This window comes from Octodon degus, unplaced genomic scaffold (assembly GCF_000260255.1).
Source record: "Octodon degus isolate 3935 unplaced genomic scaffold, OctDeg1.0 scaffold00127, whole genome shotgun sequence".
NCBI lineage: Eukaryota > Metazoa > Chordata > Mammalia > Rodentia > Octodontidae > Octodon > Octodon degus.
The window spans coordinates 2,772,098-2,794,574 of record NW_004524703.1 but is presented as its reverse complement, the minus strand read 5'-3'; the positions used below and the strand labels follow the sequence as shown (position 1 = coordinate 2,794,574).

Below are 22,477 nucleotides of genomic sequence, written 5' to 3'. Positions count from 1 at the left end.
TTTAGCTTTCAAGGCTCCTATGAAGATGAAATGAGACCACGAAAGTCCTACCTAAATTGTTAAGGACTGTTCAGTGTAAACAAGCATTAAAGTTAGTGACAATGAAGACTATATCAACAACTTACATTTTTAGTACCCATATTTTCCAATGAAAAGCAAGGCCATCATTTTATTAATATCCCACCTCTCATTCTGATTCTTGAGTAGATAGTCCTGATACAAGCTGTCATCAGTGAGGTAGGAAGGTAGTACCAAGAAATCAGATTGGAAAGTAATTTAAGCAGGAGTCATGAGCTCTCTTTTAATGCATGGCTGTTGCCCCAGGGACTAAGTACTGTGGAGGGAGCACCTGGCAACATGGAGCAGTCGTCCATTCCCGGAACCATTTCAAATTAGATAAATCTTTTCCCTTAGGCTAACAAATGCAGTCCCAAAGTACTTGGAAGCATTCCTAAAGATTCTAAATAAGCAAACAGTAATTTTCAGGGAAATTCTTCTGGCAATTGGCTTCTCTATATCTAAGTCACTCCATTAGTTTTGTCATTCCAAGCCCAGAACTCAATCCCAATTCATTCAGAATTGACAGAGAAATCTGCTATGAGATGCAATTAATGGTTGTAAGGCTGTGTAATTGAATAGTTTCCCTCAGTAAAGCAACATATGAAGATCTGTGAAATTTATTTTAGACAATAGCTGAAGTCCCTCGGTAGCAAAGAGAGGTACCTATGCACCCCAGTACCATTTTTTTCCTATGTGTAGACTCCGTGGTATCAACTCCTCCCTCAGGATCTCAGGTACACTATCAGTCACAACCAAATACACTTCCCACTGCTTGTATAATTCAACTAGATCCTTCAAAAGACTATATTCAAACGAAGAGTTCTTTTCCAACTAGAACCACAGAAAGTGTCAAAAAAGAAAAATAGCTCCTGATGTGCCAGATACCCTTAAGAAATATGGGACATTTTTTCAGAGCTGAAGATAAAGAGCATAAGAAGCTTACCCAAAAGATGCTTCAAAAGGCAAGGAGAAAGCTCATATATGAACAAGCAAGATAGTATTACAAAGAGTACAGACAGATCTTCAGGCTTCACAGACTTGCCTAGCTAGGGGAAAGATGCCTCAACCTTTTGGAAGGAAAAGTTGATTTCCTGGCTGAAATTTTATTGAATATACATCTCCCTATGGCAAGAATAGATAACATTGCACATTCTTTGTACTATCCTTAACTTTATCCCCAACACGCATATTCAAATTCCCTCTATTTGGCCTACTCAACTTACACAATTCAATCCTAAAACTAATCCTACAATGTTCCCCGTGGAATGAGCTAACAGAATGAAGGTTGTAACCAATGCCTTTCAATAAAATCAAGACACACTCTGAATACTTGTTTTGGTGTCTTGCCTTGGCAATCCAACCTAATGACACTAGTGTGAAATCTTTTTCGCTTGGTAGGATATATGCCTGGAGAAGGTCAATAAGAATGCATTTGTTTTGCACCAGTAAGACTTGCTTGTACTGTTTTAGGTTAAAAGTGCAAAGGATCCAGCAAGTCTTGGCTCATATATTGTCATTTTCAGAACTCATGTATTTCGATTCCAATTGATACAAACAGCCCCAAGAATGACTACTTCTCTAGAGTGAGGGACAGTTTGATCTGAAAAATTTAATTACTGTTAATCTTATTTGTTGCTTGTTATGAAATTTCTTTGCCATGTCAATAACAATGTGGTAATTTAAAAGTTATTAAGCTTACAGATATTGACCCATATGCTTTCTATGGCTCCTAGGTATCATTCTATAATAAATTCACTACTTGTACATGAAGAAAATTATAAATTGAAATGTGAGGGGTGGTTCACAACAGAAAGCCACAAGTGCAGGACAGAAATTCAATGTAATAATTCTTTGTATATGAAGATGTCATCACACACCTGGAGGGAGAAAACATCCTGTCTTCTGCACAGGCCTCTGTGAATCTGTTTACAATAGTTCAAAGGATTACAGACAGCTGTTTCCTAAGGTATAAGCTTCAGTACACAGAGGGCCTAACACCATTTCTGTGGCTCATTTGGTTTTTTAGACCGTCTCATTCACCCTGTCCACAGCAGTTTGGATACATAGGTTGTTCAGAAAAGCTGGATTGCAAGCATGAATTTACTATTATAAATTGCCATCTTCAGTGCAGTTGCTTAGTTCACAGGTGTCAGCATATATAGTCAGTCAGGGTGAGAATCCTTCCAATTAACTGCTAGATTCAAAAATCTTCTGAAGCTTCTCAGGATCATTACCTTACCCATCTTGTACATATAATTGTATGGCTTGCCTCTGTCATATTTCCTAGCTCTTCTCCTTGCTCTCTCTTCATTGTCTAGTCAAGTTCTTGCTTTCCTTTTAATTGTATTATACTTTTCTATTTGTATTTCTTCTTTTGAGTTCTTATACTAGGGAAACTATATGATATTTACACGTGTGTCTGTTTTATTTCACTTATGAGTATATGTTCAAGTGGCATCCACTTAAATATAAAGGCTTCAAGTTTATGGCTGTGACTCATTCACATGGCTGACACTGACAAAAGATCTACAAACTGAGGTACAGGGTCTCAGGATAAATCCTGAGGGCATTTCACTGACCTTATCAGATACAAAAGCTACAAGTCTTGTTACATAGGTCTTGCTTTATCTTGGTCTTAATCACCCAGCAGAAAAGTATAAAAACAAAGTATAAGAAGTAAAGCCATGTTGTTATGTTGAGCTGTAGGGGACTCAGGTCAACAACTTCTGACATTGCCAGTCAAGTGGAAGACCCAATACTCTTATGGACTACTGGACTCTTTTAGAATATTTTGCTGAGTTAACACACCTATAATATTTAAATGATGGAACTGAACACAAAAAGGGGATACAGATGAATGACCATTTTGTACCTGTGTATTCAAAATGGTTAGAATAGATATATAGCTACATTATCTTAATTCAAATAATAGAGGGATTTGTTCTAATAGTGTTTGTAAATAAGATATCATGTCTGAATCTTGTACAACAAATAACCACTAGGAAGACAGTATGCAATGTATTATTGAAACTGTCCTAACAATTTGATTTGAAACTGTCTCATTGCTATTTGTTTCTCAATAAAATTATGGAAAAGAAAAGCTGTATTGCAAAGCTTAGCTTTACCATGGAATGACAGATCTCCCTTATTTGTGACTATGGAATACCTTTTTGTTTCAATAATTTGAATCAACAAAGATTAAATGAGGCTTCACAAGTAGTTTCTATTATGAAATTCTTTAAAAAGTTTAGAGTGTAGACTTTAAAAATAGAAATTAAAGACAATGAAAGTAGGTAATAAATAATGCAAATAAGTACTAGCGTTACAATTAAACTGCAAAAAACAGGGCTGGTGAGATGGCTCTGGTCTAAAGCGCCTATTTAGAACAAGCTTAGCAAAGCACAGGGACCACAGTTCAATCCCCCAGCACCACATGCCAGCCAGCCCCGCCCCCTGGTGGGCTGAGCTGGCCACACACACACACACACACACACACACACACACACACACAAATAAATAATAAAAAAATGGTTTATAAAAAAATGCAAAAAACAAAATAATTCTAGAAATTAGTACTCATGGAATAACACAAAGAGCTTATTCAGCTACTTAATCTTGTAATGTGATTTTTTTTATGTCCTTGAAATTTTGACACACTAAATTCATCATCTTCTTTCATATTCTCACCAAAGATGACCTAGAGACTCCGGGGGGGGGGGGGAGGGATCATGACAGGGTCTTGCTCTGTAATTCAGGCTGAACTTGAACTCATTTTGTAGCTCAGGCTGGCCTCAAATTACAACAATCCTCTAGCCTCAGCCTCCAGTGTGCTGGGATAACAGGAATGTGACACTATACCTGACCAACCTACTCTTAAAAGAAATAATAAAACAGTTGGGTTCTTTTTTAAGGAATTATACCTTTGATGATTCTGATATTGCTTATATTTTTTCTTCTACAGTAATTGAAAGTGGTTACTAAACAATTTGAACAGCATATCATTTGAGTAGCTATACTTGAGATTTTGATTTTGTAAAATGATATATCATATACATTATATTTATAGAAAAATTAAGATCAGTCTCTAGCCATAAAAATGTATTCCAAATTTTTAATATAATTTCTGTACCTCCAAATAATTACTTTCAACAATTTAAAAATATTAAATAATATCACTACTTATTGGTATTCACTTATATAACCTACTGCTCCAACTGATTATGATTTTATTATGATGCTTGGCATTTAAGGCTCTCTACAACTTGGAACCTTTCTTACTCAACCAATTTCCTTTTACCAACTCAGTACTGCAAATCTAATCGATATAATACTCTCATTCTCCCATAAATGTCATACTCATTCTGATCAGTATTCTTTTACTTATATAGATTACTCAAACATCCTCTTCCCTAATCATCAAAATTCTAATATGATCCCTCAGAAAATGCTTATTTACTTGTTTAAAAAAGGAAAAAATTAGGAGCTTGCTTCACATATTCAAAAACATAAGTTCTAAGAATTAAAGTATAACACAGCTAGAAGAAAATACATGCAAACATTTGAATACAAAAGTCTAAAATCAATGAAATACTATAGGTAAATGATCAGCAGATTTTATAGAAAGCTTTCATACATCAAAAGTAACTCCTGAACAACCAGAAGTGACTGCACATGGCGACATTTTTCTTAGTTGCCATCTCCAGTATTTCAAGGAACACGTAAAAGTACTTTATAGCTGGCAAAATAAAAATATTAGTCACACATGGTTTAATCACAGGTTGCTTTTTGAGGGTTTCTGCTTAGTTTTACTGTTTCATTCTAAGACCTCCCCATTAGGTATTTTAAATGTTCAACAAATGTTTTTATTGTACACCAACCATCTGCAAGGGACTGTGCTACAGACTAAGAAAATACAGATGTGCAAAAGACACAAGGTTTTCCCATCACAAAACTTAAGCCTAGTGGAAGACAAACATTAATCAAACATACATAAAAAGTGTGGATAAAATTTAAAGACACAGAGCACATAAAAGGGTCTTTACCTGCTAGAGATCTGGGACATGCACCTGTCAAAGACTTTGTGTAAACACAAAATATGAACTCTTTTAACAGCAGAGCTCTATCTTGAATACTTTTTCTTGTTTACTTTTCTGCATCTCACACTATACAACTTACACATTTGTCAAATGACTTATTCACATTAACATTTACGGTTATCCTTAACTATTTTCCCCCCAATGGTACACATGAAACCAGTTTTAGAGAAATTTGGGAAGACATGTTTTTATTCTTAAACAACTTTAAAAATACCTAATTTATAAGATGATTTCATGATCAATATCACACCCTAATTTATAAAATGATTTTATGATCAATATGATCACATTTAATGGAATACTATTTAAACAAAGAAATAAACTTACATTTCTTAGAATTGTTCATATCATGTACTAAAAGTTATTACAATTTTTTCACTAACTGTACATATATAATTTGTAAAAATGTTTTTTAAAGCACTATTTTCACACTGTATATCCTGGAAGTTTATTTATTACTAATTCACATATATCTTTGCATTGCTTGGAAAAACTTAGTGATCCAATATCATCATCATCTTCTCCAAAGTGGTTTGATGTACTATTATCCAGGATCTTGAGTTCTAGTTCTGACAAATTAGATGGAAAATAGGAACTCAACTGAGACGTCTGTGGTGATGGGCTTCTCTCTAAAGACTTTAAGTCAGTTCTTGTTTTAATAGTGACATCTTGACCTCTCTTTATTACCTCAGAATCATGCATACTATTTTGGTCCATCTGGTTTTCTTTTTCCTCAGGCAAATGTGAGGAAGACAAATCACCAGTAGAGATACTAGATGGTTCCTCTAAACCTGTATCTTGATTCTTTGAAATACGAGATCTTCTTTGTGAAAGTACTGGAGATCCAGCAGAAAAAGGTGGGCTAAGAACAGAACTCTTTTCACTGCTATTTTTCCTTACGGGCAATCTTGCTTCACTGGATTTACTTGAGTAGGAACCATGTTTTGGATTCCCTGCCTTTGAACTGCTATCATGAGCTTGTGAACTTATCAAATTCCTGCTGGTATCCTCAGTGGTATGGAAATCTTCAGAACAGCAAGAGCTGGTAAAGTCTTCTGAATACTTTAGATCAGAGATGCTTTCATAGAAACTATTTCTACTTGGGCTATTTTCACTCACATCAGCAGCAAGAACATCTCTGTCTGTAGTTTTGACCTGCTCGCCACTTATTTCTTTATCTAAAGTTCTGTCAGCAACATCCTGTGGGAACACATATGGACTTTTGACTTTCTTTTCTAATTTTCCTCCTAGAATATTTTTGTGAATAAATCTTTCTGAAATAATGGAATTTTCAGGGCTTAAAATTCTCTCCAGTAAACCACCAGTAGTTCTATTTTGACCACAATCAACTGTCTTTTCTTCCATTCCTTGTTTTGGTTTAGTCTTCTTAGTTGTGCTTAGCTCATCAAAAGCTCCACTAATTTGCTTTGAGATATTACTATCTTCAACAAGAAACGTATCTTCATCTAAATAATTATTTTTAGGCAGTTGCACCCGCGGACTTTGTTCTGCAAAATTTAATTTAACTTTCGATGGAATAACTTTACATTTAGTACCTAACATTTGTGCTTGCATTTTTCTGTAGTGTTCTCTCTTTTCCTGTACTACCAACATAGCAGGATTTGTTTGCTTTAAACGCAGTCTTAGAGTATTTGTTAAACCATAAAATAGTCTCCTCCTTGTAACTCTTGTTTGTGAATTATCACTGCTCTTTTCAGAATACTTATCTTTCTTAAGCTTTTCAACCTGTTTCTTTTTACACTGAAGACTCACTGACTTATGTTCTCCCTCAGAATGCTGATGCTTGGATTCAGATTCAGTGGACCTGGCATAAGATTCTGGCACCTTATCCTGTGTGCTGTACAACCAGGCTAAATGAGGATGTACTTGAGTAGGACTAGCCACGGGTTGGTTGTACAACAAGGACAACTCAATTAACAAAGCATTTAACAGGGGCAACTGCCTTACTGTATTAATTGTAGTTTGAGCAATTTGAGGACATGTAGTTTGATCAGTTGCTCCTATGTCCTGACTATGTGGAGGACTTACACGCACTGTAGGTCTCTCTTCTGTTGTCGAATTTGCATATTTTAGAGGACTCAGATGCACTGGAGAATTTACAAGGCTTTTTTTCAGAAAAGCATCATCTAACTCCTCAGGAACATTCATTTGTGGCTCAGTTATGATTTTAATCCGTGCAGGAGATTTCTTTGTTTGGGCTGGGTGAGTGTAATAGAGAGGAGGAGGGCAAAATGTGTTGGTCTCAAAGTCCAACTCTGCTACTTCCTCTTTGAGGGGGGCAACGGGCCTCCCACTGCTACCAGCTGAAGGAGCAGTGGCAGAGTTGGTTCTGAGACGCTTAACAAACCCTGTGGAATCCGAGACGGCCTCGCCTTGGAAAACTCTCTCTCCACCATCCTGCAGGTCCTCTGGGGCCCCAGCAGGCCGGTGCCCTTTCCTGGGGCACAGTTCGGGGGCCGAGGAAGGCCTTCGCGTCTTCAGCACCAAGTGGGGCGCCCGCCGCGGTTCTTGGCACACCGCGGTCCCCTCTACCCCTGGGGCGGGGGTGAGAGGTGCAGGTGGCTCCGTAGGGCCCGGGTGGCCGCCGCCCAGGTCTGTCAGACGGTAGAAGAGCGCCACGTCCCCGACGCGCTCTCCGGTCGGGCCGAGCAGGGCAAACGTGCCTCGACGGCCCCGGGCGCCCAGGCCTTGGACCGGGGCGGAGGCGACGGTCAGCGGGACGTCGCAGGCCCCCAGCAACAGCGGGGCGGGAGCTGGGCCTGCAGGCAGCTGCAGCAATGCGGCGCGCAACTGGAGGGAGCGCGGGGTGACGGGGCGCAGGCGGAACAGGCAGGCTTTGCCGCGCCCGAAGCCGAGCGCGCCACGCTCGGGAGGCGGGACGGGCGTGGCGGGCGGGTGGACGAGCAGCGGGGGGAAGTCCAGCAGGAAGAAGGCCACGGCAGGGCCCGGGGCACCTGGGGACGGCGGTCGGGCCTCCAGGCGCACCCAGTCCACAAGCAACTCCAGCGAGAAGAGGCGCTCTGTACCCACCGCCGCCATCGCCGTTACCTCGGAGACGCCGCTTCCGGAAGTCGCGAACCGAAAGTCAAATCCCTGAACTCTCGCGAGAGGTGGGAGGCCAGCCGCGCGGGGCTGCTCTCTCGGGACGCTGGAGGGCCGGCGGCTGGCTTTGTGCCGCTTGCGGTGGCCTGGTGTGGCAACTTGTGAGTTCCTTTGCTTCTTGACCTGTGTGAGCACTATTTGATGGTAATGCCGAGGCTATAAGCGGCAGAGCGGGCTTTTTTTTTGTTTTTTTTTTTAGAGGGTAGGGCAAGTTTATCGCGACAGATGCCAGCGTTTGGGAGTCGGACCAGGAAATGACAGATGCCCCTCTCATCCCAAACTGCAGAGCCCACTAAACACTGCACGCAGTGGCCTTCTGTGCCTGTGGTCGGTGGCAGTGTTGGTAGCCCTGGGGTCCCAGCCTCGTGCACTGTGTAACAGGAAGACACATGCACAGAGTATGTCCTCTTGATGGATTCCCTGACAATGTAAGTGGGTCGTCCGAGCCCTCTTCCCAAGGAGTCTAACCTCAGGTTCCTACCAGAGGGTCAAAGTCACCCAGTTGTACCAAATGTCTTGCTAAGGCAGTTTAGAAAGAATAAGTCATGCTTCCATTCTGGTGGACTTCCCACCTACACACACACACACACACACACCCTGATATCTGACTACCAGGCTGTCTTTCAGCAAGAATCTTAAAATCTTTTTAACCAGTGTACCATCTCCAGGGATGCATACCCACTGATCATCATCTACACTTGACTGGGACAGAAGAACCTAGAGATGCTGCCTGCCAGGCACAGGATCCACAGTTGAGGAAAAAGTCCGTGTGGAGCTAGGTACCAGCAAATGAAATTCCACCTTCCTTACTTGGGCATGCAGGTGGTCCCTGACAACACTGTTCAACTTTGCAATGGTGTGAAACATAATACATATGACCACTGTGTTTTTCACTTTCAGTTCATTATCAATAAATTACATAAAGTATCTACGTAAACTCATTAAAATACATAAAACAAATACTTTGTTATAAAGTGTTGTGTTCAGTGCTTTGTTATAAGCTTCATGCTAAGTGATTTTGCCCAACTTTAGACTAATGCAAGTATTCTGAGCCTGTTAAGGAAGATTAGGTTAAGCTATGATGTTGGGGAGATTTACCAAATACATTGTCAGATTATGGTAGTTTAAAATTATGATTAGTTTATGAGGGCATAGACTTACAAGTTTAGGAGCATCTATAATTATTTACATTCTTTGTGTCTGTTCTCCACTTAATATAACAAAAAGCTGGAATATCCATTAAAAAATAAAACTACATATAATTCCAAGTGGAATATTATTTACAAAGGTAATACAACCTGCAATTTTAAAAACAAATAGGAAAAGGCTAAATTAAACACCTTCACTATACTACAAATCTTGTGGCAAATGCTTGGTTACTATGGTAAGTTTGCAAGCCTCAGCTCTTCAGAAATCCTGGAGGTTGGGGACATCCTTAGGAAGTAGAGAGTCTTGCTGAAGCTCTCTTTGTTCTACTCCACAGACTCCCAAAGGCTGGTATTTTAGGGTTCTAAATATGCATATACTCTGGAGCAGTGATGGAAAACCCTTTGGTGCTTTCAAGGGTACCAACAACCTGCTGTAACCCGTGTGCCATAGATTTGCCACCGCTATTCTGGAGCAAGAAGATTTTGATCAGGACAAGCAGACATCTGTGGCCATTCATTTAGCACATGAGATAAATCCTACATGGAAAGATGTACTGCCCTAAGACTTGATTAGAAGTTCTAAGGGTTGTAAACCAAATTCATCCCTCTCTTAGCTGGGTGAAAAATGAATTTTATATACATTAAACCATGTAAGCCACAAGAATGTTAAGAACATTGACCTAAACATATTTTGCTTTTAGGAAAGATAACAAAACTTTTTTTTTTCCAGAATGAGTGTTCAGTGTTTCAAAGTATTCACTCTTTTTATTTATTTTGAGTCTTTTCATCTCCTTCTCTTACTAAATATGTTTGGAGAGGAAAAAGTCATAGCTTTTCCATATGCTGTCCTTAAATCAGAGGCAGAATTATGAACAGAATCATGATTAATAGTTTCAATGTTGATATGAAGTAGCTGTTGGAAGTAAGTACAAATAACTTTTTAAAATATCTTTCAAAGTAGCACCAGGCTTCTGTGTTACATATTCAGTTTTTATTTTGAAACTGTTGTAGCCTATTACTGGAAATTCACTCACTAAGGAAGGACAGTGGAAATCCTAAGTGTGGGAAAGAAGGCAAGGGGAAGGGAGTTGGAGAATAAACTGAGGCAGAACTGGTGATTCAATGGAGAATGGCCTAAATCTTCCTCAGTTAAGTCTCTTCCAGAAAGGGAGAAGAAAAATCACACAGCACCTTAAGGCACTGAAAATTGTTGGTTCATGAATAAATGAGAAAGTCTGTATGGCTAATAGAAAGTGATTTGACTGCCATTGGTGATTAGATATGTAGTCTAGTGGAGTCAACTCAGGTTTGAAGTTAAGCAGGTCTGGAGTGAAATATCTGCATGTCCATTTCATAACCATGTAGCTCTGGCACAAGTTGACAAAGTCCAGAGATTTCCTCCCAGATTATCATATACATTCTTGACCTATAGTATGCATGTTAAAATTCAGATCCTTAGAGCCTCATTCCAGAGATTTGCATTTACTCAGGCTAAGGCAGAGCCTGAACACACATTTTAAAGCTAGTATCCCAGGTAGTTCTGGTGCAGAGAACCCCTATGCTAGCTTGTGAAAACCATCACCCTAGTTTCTGATGCATCATTAAAGACTGTGTTACTATTTGAGAAGTTTGCAGCAAGCTGAATAGTATTACTATGGAAATAGAATAGCAGAAAAATGTATGCATTTATGTAATCCCAGCTGCCCCTTTCACACTTTCAAGGAGAAATGGAAGAAATGAAGTGGATGGCCTTGAGCTGTGAACCATCCTGTCAGCAGGCTGCGTGCCAGGAGGTGCAGAGATAACTCAAAGAAGTTGCAGAATGCCCTGGGGCTGGATCATGAAGGCTGCACCCCTCAATGGACTGGGCCCTTCTGCAAGATACTGCAGTCCTTGATCTGCTCCAGTGAGGTTTGACTATGGGTGTCTTGGACAGGGTGCTTTCCAGTCTTCTCTTACAGCTAAGCTGAAAGATATAACCTAACTCATAAATCCTTTCCTTCCCATGGAAATAGACACTATTTGTTATTCTGGCCTAGACTGTCTTGTCAAAACTAATGTCCATAGCTTCTCTAGCTAATGGAATGAGGATTTAATTGAATTTATTTTAATTTATGAGTACTGTAGTAAGGATTTTCAAGGGAGACAATTTAATGCAGGACACATAATTTATAGAATTATTGTACAGTAGTCACCCAGAGTCAAATACAAAAGAGTTCAGGGAATCTACCTATCCATATACTACCAACTCAAAGAATTCATCTGAGGACCTGGATCCACTGGCAGCATCCTTCACAAGTCCAGCTGAAGACCTAGAGCCCATAACAATGCTCTCCACAAGTCCAACTGGAGTCCTAGAGCCCATGACAGTATCTCACACAAGTCTGTTTCATGCATCTGCTAGAAAGTTCATGCCAGTGGGATGAAGGATCTGTGCTAGCAGACTGAGCAATCTGCACTGGAGCTAGGAAGTGACACTCAAAGTAAGGACCTGAATTTGTCCCAAAAGATCCATAGCCATCTCCAGCAGCAGCAAGGTCCTGATTTCCTACAATGATGAGAACAGTCAAGCTCATATCAGGAAACCAGCATAACAAGCTCATCTGGGGGAACCAAAGACCATCTTCTTCCTCTCAGTTCTCCTTTTATGTTGTTGGAAACAAGTTTAGGTGGGACCTCCACATCCAGCACCACACTCATTCAGTTCAGGTGGGTGTTACAAGTTGACTACCAGTTGTCAGCCCACCACAACTGCTGATATAATTTAGACTCCTCTAAACGACAGCCAGGTACAATTTTCAAAATTAGTAAGACATCTATCTTTTAAAATCTGAGAAATAAACCAAAAGTCTTGATAACTTTAATCAAGCAGACCATTCTTTAGGAGGCTCAGACCACAGACAGGAGCTGGAAGTCAACTCAGATAATTTTATACATAGCTTCCAGATTTGTCAAGATTATTGTATGGACATGGAATTGAATTAGGTCCTTACAGGTTTTCTTTGTTTAATCTTCATGACAACACAAAGTTATTGGTGCACTCTTAATAAAACTAATAGAACTAACTTGAAAAGGTTAAATAACATATAATTTCCATGTCAAGTAAATGATAACATTACAACAGAATTTAGTTCTGCCTCTTAAAAAAATAACTTGTGTTCATCCCACCAGATTCCTTTAGTTTATATGTCCATGCTCAAGGAAATCATTAATACAGACATTTCAAAACTACACATGGGGATACAAAGGAAAATAATGGGGAAAATAACTCCTAAACTTAAATTGAATCTGTAGTTTCACAACATCAAATAATAAAGTCATGAACCAAAGGAGGAGGTTAGGAGAGTTTTATTGGAACTAAGAATAGCTCCTCAATTTCCAGGAAAGGTCCCCAGTGGGCAACCACTATGGCTCTTTGTCAGGGGTATTTTTTATGGAAAGAAAGGTAAAACAAAACTTCATACCAAAATAATAGGAGAAAACAGTAGTTAATAATTACATGTTATTACCTTTAAAGTAGTTGCTTAAGGTACAAGGTATGGGCATAAAGTTTCTCCAATTGAAATTAGCACAAACCTTCCTTCTTAATGAACTAAGAGACACTAATAGTATAACTGACTTGAGTTTTTTTTTCCCTTTTACCTACTGACCTTTCTGCTTTCTCCCATCCCTAGTTCCTTTTCTTTGCTGAACAATTTCTTCCCATTTCACAATTTCTATTGCACGTTTTAGGCCTTACTTTTTCAGTTTCCCACACCAGGGAGACAAAACAATGTTTACACATGTGAGTTTGATTTACTTATGAGTATGGTCTCAAGGTATAGTCATTTACCTATAAAAGAAATCTTGTTTATCAGCATAATTTGTAGTCGCTAAATCTTGGCAACAACCCAAATGCCCATCAACTGAGAAATGGATTTTAAAAAAAACATGTGTATTTTTATACAATGGAGTATTACTCAGCCATAAGAAATATCAGGGGTATTTTAGATAGTAAAATCACAGTATGGGCATTCCCTAAGTGATAGATGGAGGGCACCTTGTCAAGGCACCCATAATCAGTCTTCATTGGAGCAGAACAGACTGCAGGACGTGGGTTAAAGGACAATCTGCCTATAGGATTACAAGTACAGTTGCTTAGCTAATATTGAGCCAATAGGGAAGCAAGGCATATGGCAAGGGTATGTGGCAAGCATCAGTCATCCTTGATTTTATCTATAACTTGTAATCATAGAACAAAGACATTATTGGAAAGGGATGGGAATATAGGTCTGGATGTGCTGGTCACCACCAGGCATCGATGCCTGTCTGGGCTCACTGCACCAGGCGGTGCTCATTACAGCGTGATATCAAATTGCTGTTTATCTCTGGAGGAGCTTGCTGGCCTGGCTGTTGTGTCTGCATCTTGCGGCCTGGATCTCTGCAGATTTGCCTCCAGACACAGTCTGGAAGTGTCTTGTTTTCTTCATTGACTTCCTCAAGGCCCTCAATCTTTCTCTGACTGCCAATTAATTTCTATCTAACTTAGTTGTCTATAACAGAAACAATTAATGCCACCAGAAAGCAGAGGCAAACACCAGATATGGTATTTTCCTCTAAGAAAACTGACAGCATTTGTTGTGGTGTAGATGGAACACAACATCTCCCCAGAGCCTCATGCTAACAGAGGTGGGCCTTTTGGAGTGTGACTGAGTCTTGGAGGTGCTGTGCTTGTTGGAGCAAAATATGCAGTAGAAGGTGGGGTATGGTGAGAAGAGGAGGTAGGTCACTGGGTGCAAAAGGAAGAGTGTGTCCCCATTCCTAGCTTCTCCCTTCTCTCTGTGCTTCCTGGTCACCATCAAGTGACCTGCATTCCTCTGCCAGACCAGCTGTCCTCTCCCAGAGCATTCCATCATGCTGTTTCTGCCTTGGAGGAGCTGACATGACCACAAGCCAGAATGTTCTCTCTTCCTTTACATGGTGGGTGTAGGGTATTTTGTCACAACAGCAAAAAAAAAAAAAAGTGACTAAGACCATTTAAACAATGAACCAAGGATACAAGAATAGGCAGGCAGAGAGAAAAGCAGCTCCAAATTAAGTCTGAATAAGAGACGGAGCCACCAACCAAATGTAATGGGTAAACCTTCTTTGGAATCTTACCCAAACCAACCATTAAAGCAAAAGTACAGAGAGGCACTTTGATATGCAACTGATATTAAGTGAGCCAAAAAAATTATTTTTGAGGCTAAATGTGTCCATGTCATGAAAGTTGTTTAAGAAGTATTATTCCATATAAGCCACACACACTAAAGTAGTAGGAAGAAAATAACAAGGCCTGAAATGTGTTTTATGATGTCTCAGGATAAAGAACGACATAGGAAAGCAAAGGTGGAAAAAGTCTTGGCAGTCACTGAATCTGTATGAGAGGGAAACAGAAGCTTGTGTTAAATTCCATTCTTAGTGTGTGTGTATTTGTCTCTTTGAAAGACTGTATGCTGGCATACTGGAAAGCAGTGCTGGGTATCAATATTATAAAAACCAACCATGCTCCATAATGTTGTTGCCAGGGAAAATTTCTTTCCCCAGCTGGAGCTATGAGATTCTAAACTACCCAGAATTCAGTTCTGTCCCAGATAGCCACTTACAATAAAGGGTATTTGTAAGTAGGATATATATATATATATATATATATCCCTATTTATAGATCATAAAGGCCAAGCATATTTGGAATTCCTTCTCCCCTTGCCTCACTTTTCAATGCCAGCTCCTTGAATAGAGGTGGTTCTGCATAAATATAGCAACAAGAAACTCCCTCTCCTCCTCTCCTTTCATATGCATATCTTATGTTTTCATTTACTTCCCAGACTCTCCACCAACTATTTTAGGATGACATCCACAACGTACACGTTTATTTTTCTTTAAAATATGCATGTGTTTTCATGACTTGAGCAGTAACTTTAAATGAAAGTTGGCCCAGTAGGCCACATATATATATATTTGTGTGTGTGTGTGTGTGTGTGTGTGTGTGTATTATAATAATTACACAGTCACATGTTTCTAAATTCTAAAGAAACAATAACATGAAATGATTCACTCCTTAGGCATCCATAAAGTCCAAGATCAGGTCCCAGCCAACTTTCCCACTTTCATTTCTTCCATTTGTTATTCCTCGTCCCAGAACTGCTGCTGCCTTCCCTCGACACAGATATCTGGACTGCTGTTCCCATCCCTCAACATTGAATGCCCTTCCTTTCCTCTCCGCAGTTCTCAGACAGATCTGACTCAAATATTATGTCATTTTTGAGCATTTTCCCTGGTAGTCCTGGCTGACACTGACTTCTCATTTCCCACTGTGCTTTATCTCCTTTGTGAACTGTTTTTCTGTCTTGTACTATTTTTTCTTACGCACATGAGTTATTATCCCTCAATTTCTATAAGCTTCTTGATAACGTTACTTCTCTTATTATTTTTTGCCCATGTACAGCAATTAACACAGTGCTTTGTTTCTACACATGGTATTTGTATGTATTTAATGAACAAACAAATGGAGACTAACCCTGCTGTGACCTGCTTGTATAAAACAGGGTTGGAAAATATCCTGAGCTAAAAATGTATAAACATTTGAAAGAAAGCTGCAGAGCCTTTCAGTTTGCAATGTTCTTTGTAACTATGTTGCATGGAAGCCCAGAGTTTCCTAAAATGTGTGGGCCTTGTCAAAGAGTCCCCACTGAGTTAAACTGGCCTTACATTGCACAGTTATGGTTGGCTGAATTCAAGGTCCAGGTAGTGAGATTAAGGTTAACAAGATTAAGGCTCCTTACCCCATGCCAATTGTATACCTCCTTTGCAGATTTGCTTGCTGTTCAGGCACCTCAAGTGAACATTCTCTGAAGAGGGCTCAGGCCTCACAAAGAAGGGCACAGGAGGGAAAGGACCCCCAGAGACAGCCTCTGCAGTGGGGGAGATGGGGGAGGTTGGGGGTGGGAGGAGGTTGCAATTGACACCAAGCAGTCTGCTCCTTTTAAATGCTGCTTCTTAGGAGATGCCACCTCTGAAGGGAAATGTAATGCCACCCAGCTAAAATTAGACTCCACAATCACTCGGTTTAGCTTCTGCCTCTCTGTAACATTGGTCTTTTTTGTTTCTTTGCCTTACATCTTCATGGCCCAGCAGCCCTAGCAGATGGGACAACACTCCTAGCCATAAATAGAAGGAACCAATAGGAACAGGGACTGCTTCATTCATGTTTCCCAGGGCCCACAAGGGGCATGATGACACCTCTCACCCATGATGATGGGTACTATTATCAAAACACCAGAAATGTACAACAGAGGGAGAGAGTGTAGAGAAAGTGGACCTCTAGAGCACTGCAGTAGGACTGTAAATCCGTGCCGTGGTTGCACTCGCTTTGAATGCAAATGAATGGGTCTGTCTAGACTGGATTGCATTCCTCCAGATTCATATATTGCAACACAAACCTCTAATGTGATTACATTTAATCCTTCAGGAGAGTATTAATGAATGGGACCACAGTGATCATAACCTAGTAGCATTAGATGCAGCTAAATTAGATAGAAATTAATAAATAGTCAGAGACAAACTAGGATGACAAGGAAGTCACCAGAAAAAAATAAAGACTTCAGAATTGTATCTGGAGGTGGGTTGGAAGAAGGCAGGCTTCAAGATAAAAGACACAATAGCCAGGTCCAAATGTCTCCCCTAAGGGATAAGCCATAACTTGGAATTCTTCTGTAGTTGGTATTACCTGGTTTGGTAAAAGTGCAGATATCAGTTGCCCACATGGGTGGTGAGAGAACCTGGACCCATCCTTTCCCCAGAATGCCTTGGTCCTTTCCACGCACCCTTGTTATGTGATCTGCTTCTCTTTTGGGCCAACATTAGCTAAGCAACTATAATTCTAATCTGATAGGTTGATAATAGTTTGACCCATGTTGTACCCACACTATGTCTTTGCTGTATAAATTACCCCTGACTATGGGCCTCCGTGGCAACCTACTTTCTGGTTCCCTCCTATCTCAGGAGCTAGATCTCTCAATAAATCTTTCCTATTCTTAATCCCCATTGTTCCTTAGAATTCATTCTTTAATTTCGAGGAACACAAACTTGGTTTATCTGAAATCTAATGGGTTTAAAGTTATACTTTTCCCCCTAAACTGGTAGGAATGTTTTATATATATATAAAACAAATTATTTTTAAATACCAGGAATATGTGTCCTCTGCCCACCGTGTTCCTCCATTCTGTTTCCCTTCAGTCCATTCATTCCATTTCTGCTTATCTGTTCAATAAATCTCTTAAAATACTTTATTAGCTAATAACTATGTTCATGTATAACTGTTATTCTCAAACAACTAAAATGTGCTAGTAAAGTTTTTCTTGAAATCACTTTTCTCTAAGGAGAAGCTAATATTGTATTTATATATGTATGTATGTATGTATGTATTTATTTATCTATTTATTTATTTTATATTTTAGGGAAGGGTCTACAGGGTGTTCAGGGTCTCACTACTAGATCCTACTCATAGTGATCCGCCTGTTTACAGCCTCCCAAGAGCTGGGATTATGGACACATGCCACCTCGCCCAGTCTCAATTGCTGTCTCAGCGTGACCCGGATCGAACCCCCGGCCCCTGTGCCTGCTTGTAGGCACTTTAATCCGTTGAGCTATTTGACCAGCCCTAGTGTTGTATTTAATTTTCTAGAATCACAAGAAAAATGTTCCCACCCTGATTCCTAAAATTATATTGTATATAATTTTTTTGCCTTGATGTTTTGACTTTGATTTTTTGATTCATGATTTTTCCTGAAGAAAATTGAATACCTGTTTTTGGATGTTTTGTTTCCAGTAGTATACATATCCTTAGGAAAACATTTTCTAACATTGAATTGTAATTTATATTTCACATGATTTTTTATATCAGATGATATATGATTAGCTCATAAAACCTTATTACCTACAAATCACTAACTTAATGAAATTTTACTAAGCAGGATGAGTTAAAATAATTTGAAATCTTTATCTTCCTTAAGTTTATTAACTAAACTAATGAATTTAACACTAGATGTTTAATTGAATAAAAACCATAAAGCCCAGGTCTAGTCTACACTGTTGTTTCTCTTGAATCCTGAAGTCCTTTGCAGAAATTCACTGTGTGGTGCTGTGATCTGCCCAGAGATTGCCTGCCAAAAGTAGCTCCATTGAGATTTCATAGTTAAATGATAATTAATGCAAAAATCATGTAATGTGGCACTCATTGAAACTTAAAGAAAGAAGAACATTTAGTAATTGGAAAACCTCTCTGCTAAAAATTAAATACACAAGGTGAGCTTCTCTGCCAACATTGAAGGTTGGGAACACTCGTAAGGAACTTCCCAATTTAAACTGAATTATTCTTGTCTTTAATTTCTTGTTTCTTTTGTCCCATCCTGTTACTCAGAAACTGGATTTCTGATCTATGCAACAATATGGCTTAGAGCAAATATTTAGTTTGATATTGTTCTAGTTGAAATGGGGCCAGGTTCACTCATTTCCACGAGTGCTTGGATTAATGCAACAGCTGAGGAGATTAGGGTCTTTTTAAAAAGCTAAACAATTCCACCCAGCTTCTCCAAACACTGAGGAAAAAGATTCCCAGTATTACAATCTCTCTAGGCATACAGCCCCCTCCCTGCTCCCTCCTTCATTGTTCTCTTGCCTTGGCATATTATTTTCCAAGCCTGTACATTACAGAGTCCCTTGAAGGCAAAATCCAGTCCCTTTGCTTCAGGCTTCAGGTACAAGCAACAGATTTCCTGTCTGGAATCACCAGAGAGCCAAAACAGATATTAATTTTTAACTTCTTTATGTAATTTTTTCAAGTAATATTACAGCTGTTTTACCATAGCAGTCTAGGAATGCCAGCTTCAAGCCAGGAAACCCTGTTAGACAAATGAAGACACAGGAGACAGAACATCTTTGCTGGGGGCCAAGGGTCTTCACCGTAGTGGAGTAAAGCCTCAAATTGGCTCAAACCCCCAGGTTTATTGTGGAATAACAAAGGCAGTAGAGTTTTGCTGAGCAAAGATGTTTGTTTTAGATAGGAAGGCAAGCAAGCAAGGCATGGTGGCAATTTTGCTGAATAATTAACTTTTATGTGCTTGTCCCCTTGGGAGCTTCCTTGTTTGCCCCATGAGGTTTATCTATGCCCGATCTGACAAAACATCCTCTCTTCAAGACATTTTGACTCCTTGGAGTCAGCAATCTTAGTTAGCAATCTTCCACCTCCCCAGGCAACCTGAGCAGACATCAACCAGTTTGGTGTACAGGGAGCTCCAGGAGGATAAAAAAAAAATGCCCTGGGAATAGATAATGGTTTGGCAAGCAGTGTTCAAGTGTCCAGTTCTACCTGGGTTGGTTCTGACCCATAAGTCCTAGTGTTCTGGAGCCCACACTGTATGGAGTAACACTAAATGATGTGAAAACCACCTGCCTAACTTGAGAAAGATTTAAATTCCCTTAAAAAGTGAAGACGACAAAAGCAGCTGAGACCGACGTTACAACAATCACAGACTATGTGATTCTGTGGACATAGTGCTGGGGCCTTGCAGGTGCTTACTAAATATTCATTGAATGAATTAATGAGTAAATAAAAGATTCATGGTTAAAAAAAAACCCAACAAATTGCCTTGTTTTCAAGATTCAAAAGCAGTATAAACATTTGTGCTATTGTTTTTTTACGTATCTATGCTTTCACAAAATCTATTTAGCAGAATCTCTGGACAATTGCAGTGGGCTGAGGTGTACAGTTTTTTTTTTTGGCTGAGCTACTGAGGGCAACTCTCCTTTTTTAATCTGCAGTTAATGTGAGTTAGGGGAATTGCGTGTGCTCTGTTTCTCTGGCCTTGGAAATTATCCCCAATCAACCATATCTGATCTTTGCAGAATGTGGGGTTTGTGGTGTAGGTGGCCATGTCTGTTTTTGTAAAACAGGTGGTTTATACTGGGTTTTTGCAATGGCCAGTTGAGTTTTGATTCAGCCCACGGTTGCACAGCAGCCATACTTATCATCTCAATCAAACCTAAGTTCAGCAAGCACCTTAGTGGGAGTCCTTGAGGTTAAGACTGTCAAGAAGATCATCAGAACATGCTGTCTTAGCTACTTTCTTTTGGCTGGGCCACAGACTTGCCACCTATAACTGAAAGGAGGAGAGGTCTATTTTAGCACATTAGAGTCCACGGTTGGCTGGCTCCCAGGCAGAAATGGCATGGCAGAGGTGCCTAGCGGAGGAAAAGCTGGTTGCATCACAGTGACCAGGAAGCAGAGAGAGAACAAAGGAGCCAGAGACAGAGATACACCCTTTCGTGTCATCGTCAGTGACTTAGCTCTTCAGCAGGCCCCACCTCCCAACCACACATGCAGCTGTTAAGCTCCCTGGAGGATAATTCTATGGATGAGCACAGCTTTCCTGTGACCCACTCACCTTCTACAGGCTCCACCTGTAGGCACATGTGGCTTTGTGAGACGTTCTCGCTCTACACCATGACATGCACGTTGCACAAGCAGAGATCAGGAGAGCTCAGATGCAACCTATAAAAGTGGCCCAGTGCACCCTTGTGCACATAGTCCTTCACGAGTACTCAGAACCCTAGTGCTATCAACACAAGCCTGGTCAGAAACGCTTGGGAAAAATGGCAGACAACTTGCTGTGTCTGGAGTTCTCAAGAAGACTCTGAATCAGGTTCATTCAGATGAAAAGTCAGTAACTTGCCATGGACTTATTCCTTGGCTTTTCTGTTCTCCTCAGCTCTTTCTAATGCATGAAAGCTGCAACTTTAGAGTATTCAGTTACAGAGAATTTTATTCATGTCAAGCTAGATTTTATTCTTTTTAGAAATTCAGTTTATTGGATTATGAGATTTATTTGTAACCATTCATGGATGGATTGAATGCAGCCTCTTTTTTATTTTGATGCCAACAGCAAGAAGAAAAAGTTATGTTCCTAAAGAAATATCTTTGCATTACAATTTTAGGATTTTTAAAGAAAATCCCACACATTCTGGTAGGTATAGGGGTACTTTCTAAGAATAAACCACAAGTTTAACCCAGGGTTATGGATGATTGGCAGAAAATTAATAATGTGGAGCCTTTCCTTAGAAATAACCTTAACGTCAAATTGGGGGATTCAAAATTAGCACAAAGGTGCCTTTATTGTTAGATTTAATTCTAAAGTTCAGCTATTTTTGGTTATAAGATATTTCAAAGGGTAGAGTTTACAAGAGTGGAAACTATTAATTCAGCTGACCTTGGTTCAGTTCAAATTTGAGCATGTACTTGTTAAGAAGAGGGCACTGTGCTAGCACTGAAAATATAACCCAGAGCTGGAAGAAAACATCCCAGTCCTGTTCTTCTCTTTATGGTGCTGTGGGTAAGTTAGCATTTTGGCCCTTTACTTAGCAACATAGTTTTCTAACTTCACTGGGTGTTCCACTATAATAACAAAATAATGTTTTCCTTTTTTTTTTTGTATTTTAGGGAAGGGTCTACAGGATGTTCAGGGTCTCACTACTAGATCAGACTCATAGTAATCCACCTGTTCACAACCTCCTAAAAGCTGGGATCACAGACGTGTGCCACCACACCCAGTCTCTTTTTTTATTTTTTATTTATTTATTTAATATTAATTTTATTGAGAAACAAATAGCAATGAGACAGTTTCAAAACCAATTAGTAGGACAGTTTCAACAATTAATACATTGCACATTGTTGTCCTCGCAGCAGTCATTCATAGAACAAGATACAGGCATGATATCCTGTCCAAACATTCTTAGTACAAATCTTTCTTCTCACTGAATTAAGAGATAGTAGCTGTATATCTATCCTAACTATTTTGAACATACAGATACAAAATGGTCCTTCATTTGTATCCTCTTTTTTGTTTAGTTTTGTTAGAAATGGATATTTCATTGCCATTTAAATATTGTAGGTGTGTGAATTCAACAAAATAATCCAATATAGTCCAGTAGTCCATAATAGTAGTGGGTTATCCGTAGGACTGGAAATGTCAGAAGTTC

The 22,477-nt window shown here is 39.6% G+C and overlaps 1 protein-coding gene and 1 long non-coding RNA gene across 3 annotated transcripts; one reads left to right on the top strand and one right to left on the bottom strand.

The window, feature by feature from the left end:
- Nucleotides 1–4,859: 4,859 nt before the first annotated feature.
- On the bottom strand, nt 4,860–8,224 carry Map10 (microtubule associated protein 10). The gene has a single exon (XM_004640856.2). The coding sequence runs from the start codon at nt 8,214–8,216 to the stop codon at nt 5,583–5,585; it is 2,634 nt and encodes an 877-aa protein (XP_004640913.1). The 5' UTR covers nt 8,217–8,224; the 3' UTR covers nt 4,860–5,582.
- A 452-nt stretch (nt 8,225–8,676) lies between these two features.
- Nucleotides 8,677–16,343, top strand: LOC111812522. Of its 2 annotated transcripts, none has more exons than XR_002818011.1 (3): nt 8,677–8,707; nt 13,969–14,095; nt 16,257–16,343. It is a non-coding gene; the product is annotated as an uncharacterized LOC111812522 (long non-coding RNA). The 2 variants fall into 2 exon arrangements; XR_002818010.1 differs by lacking the exon at nt 16,257–16,343 and adding an exon at nt 15,508–15,587.
- The last annotated feature ends 6,134 nt before the right edge of the window (nt 16,344–22,477 follow it).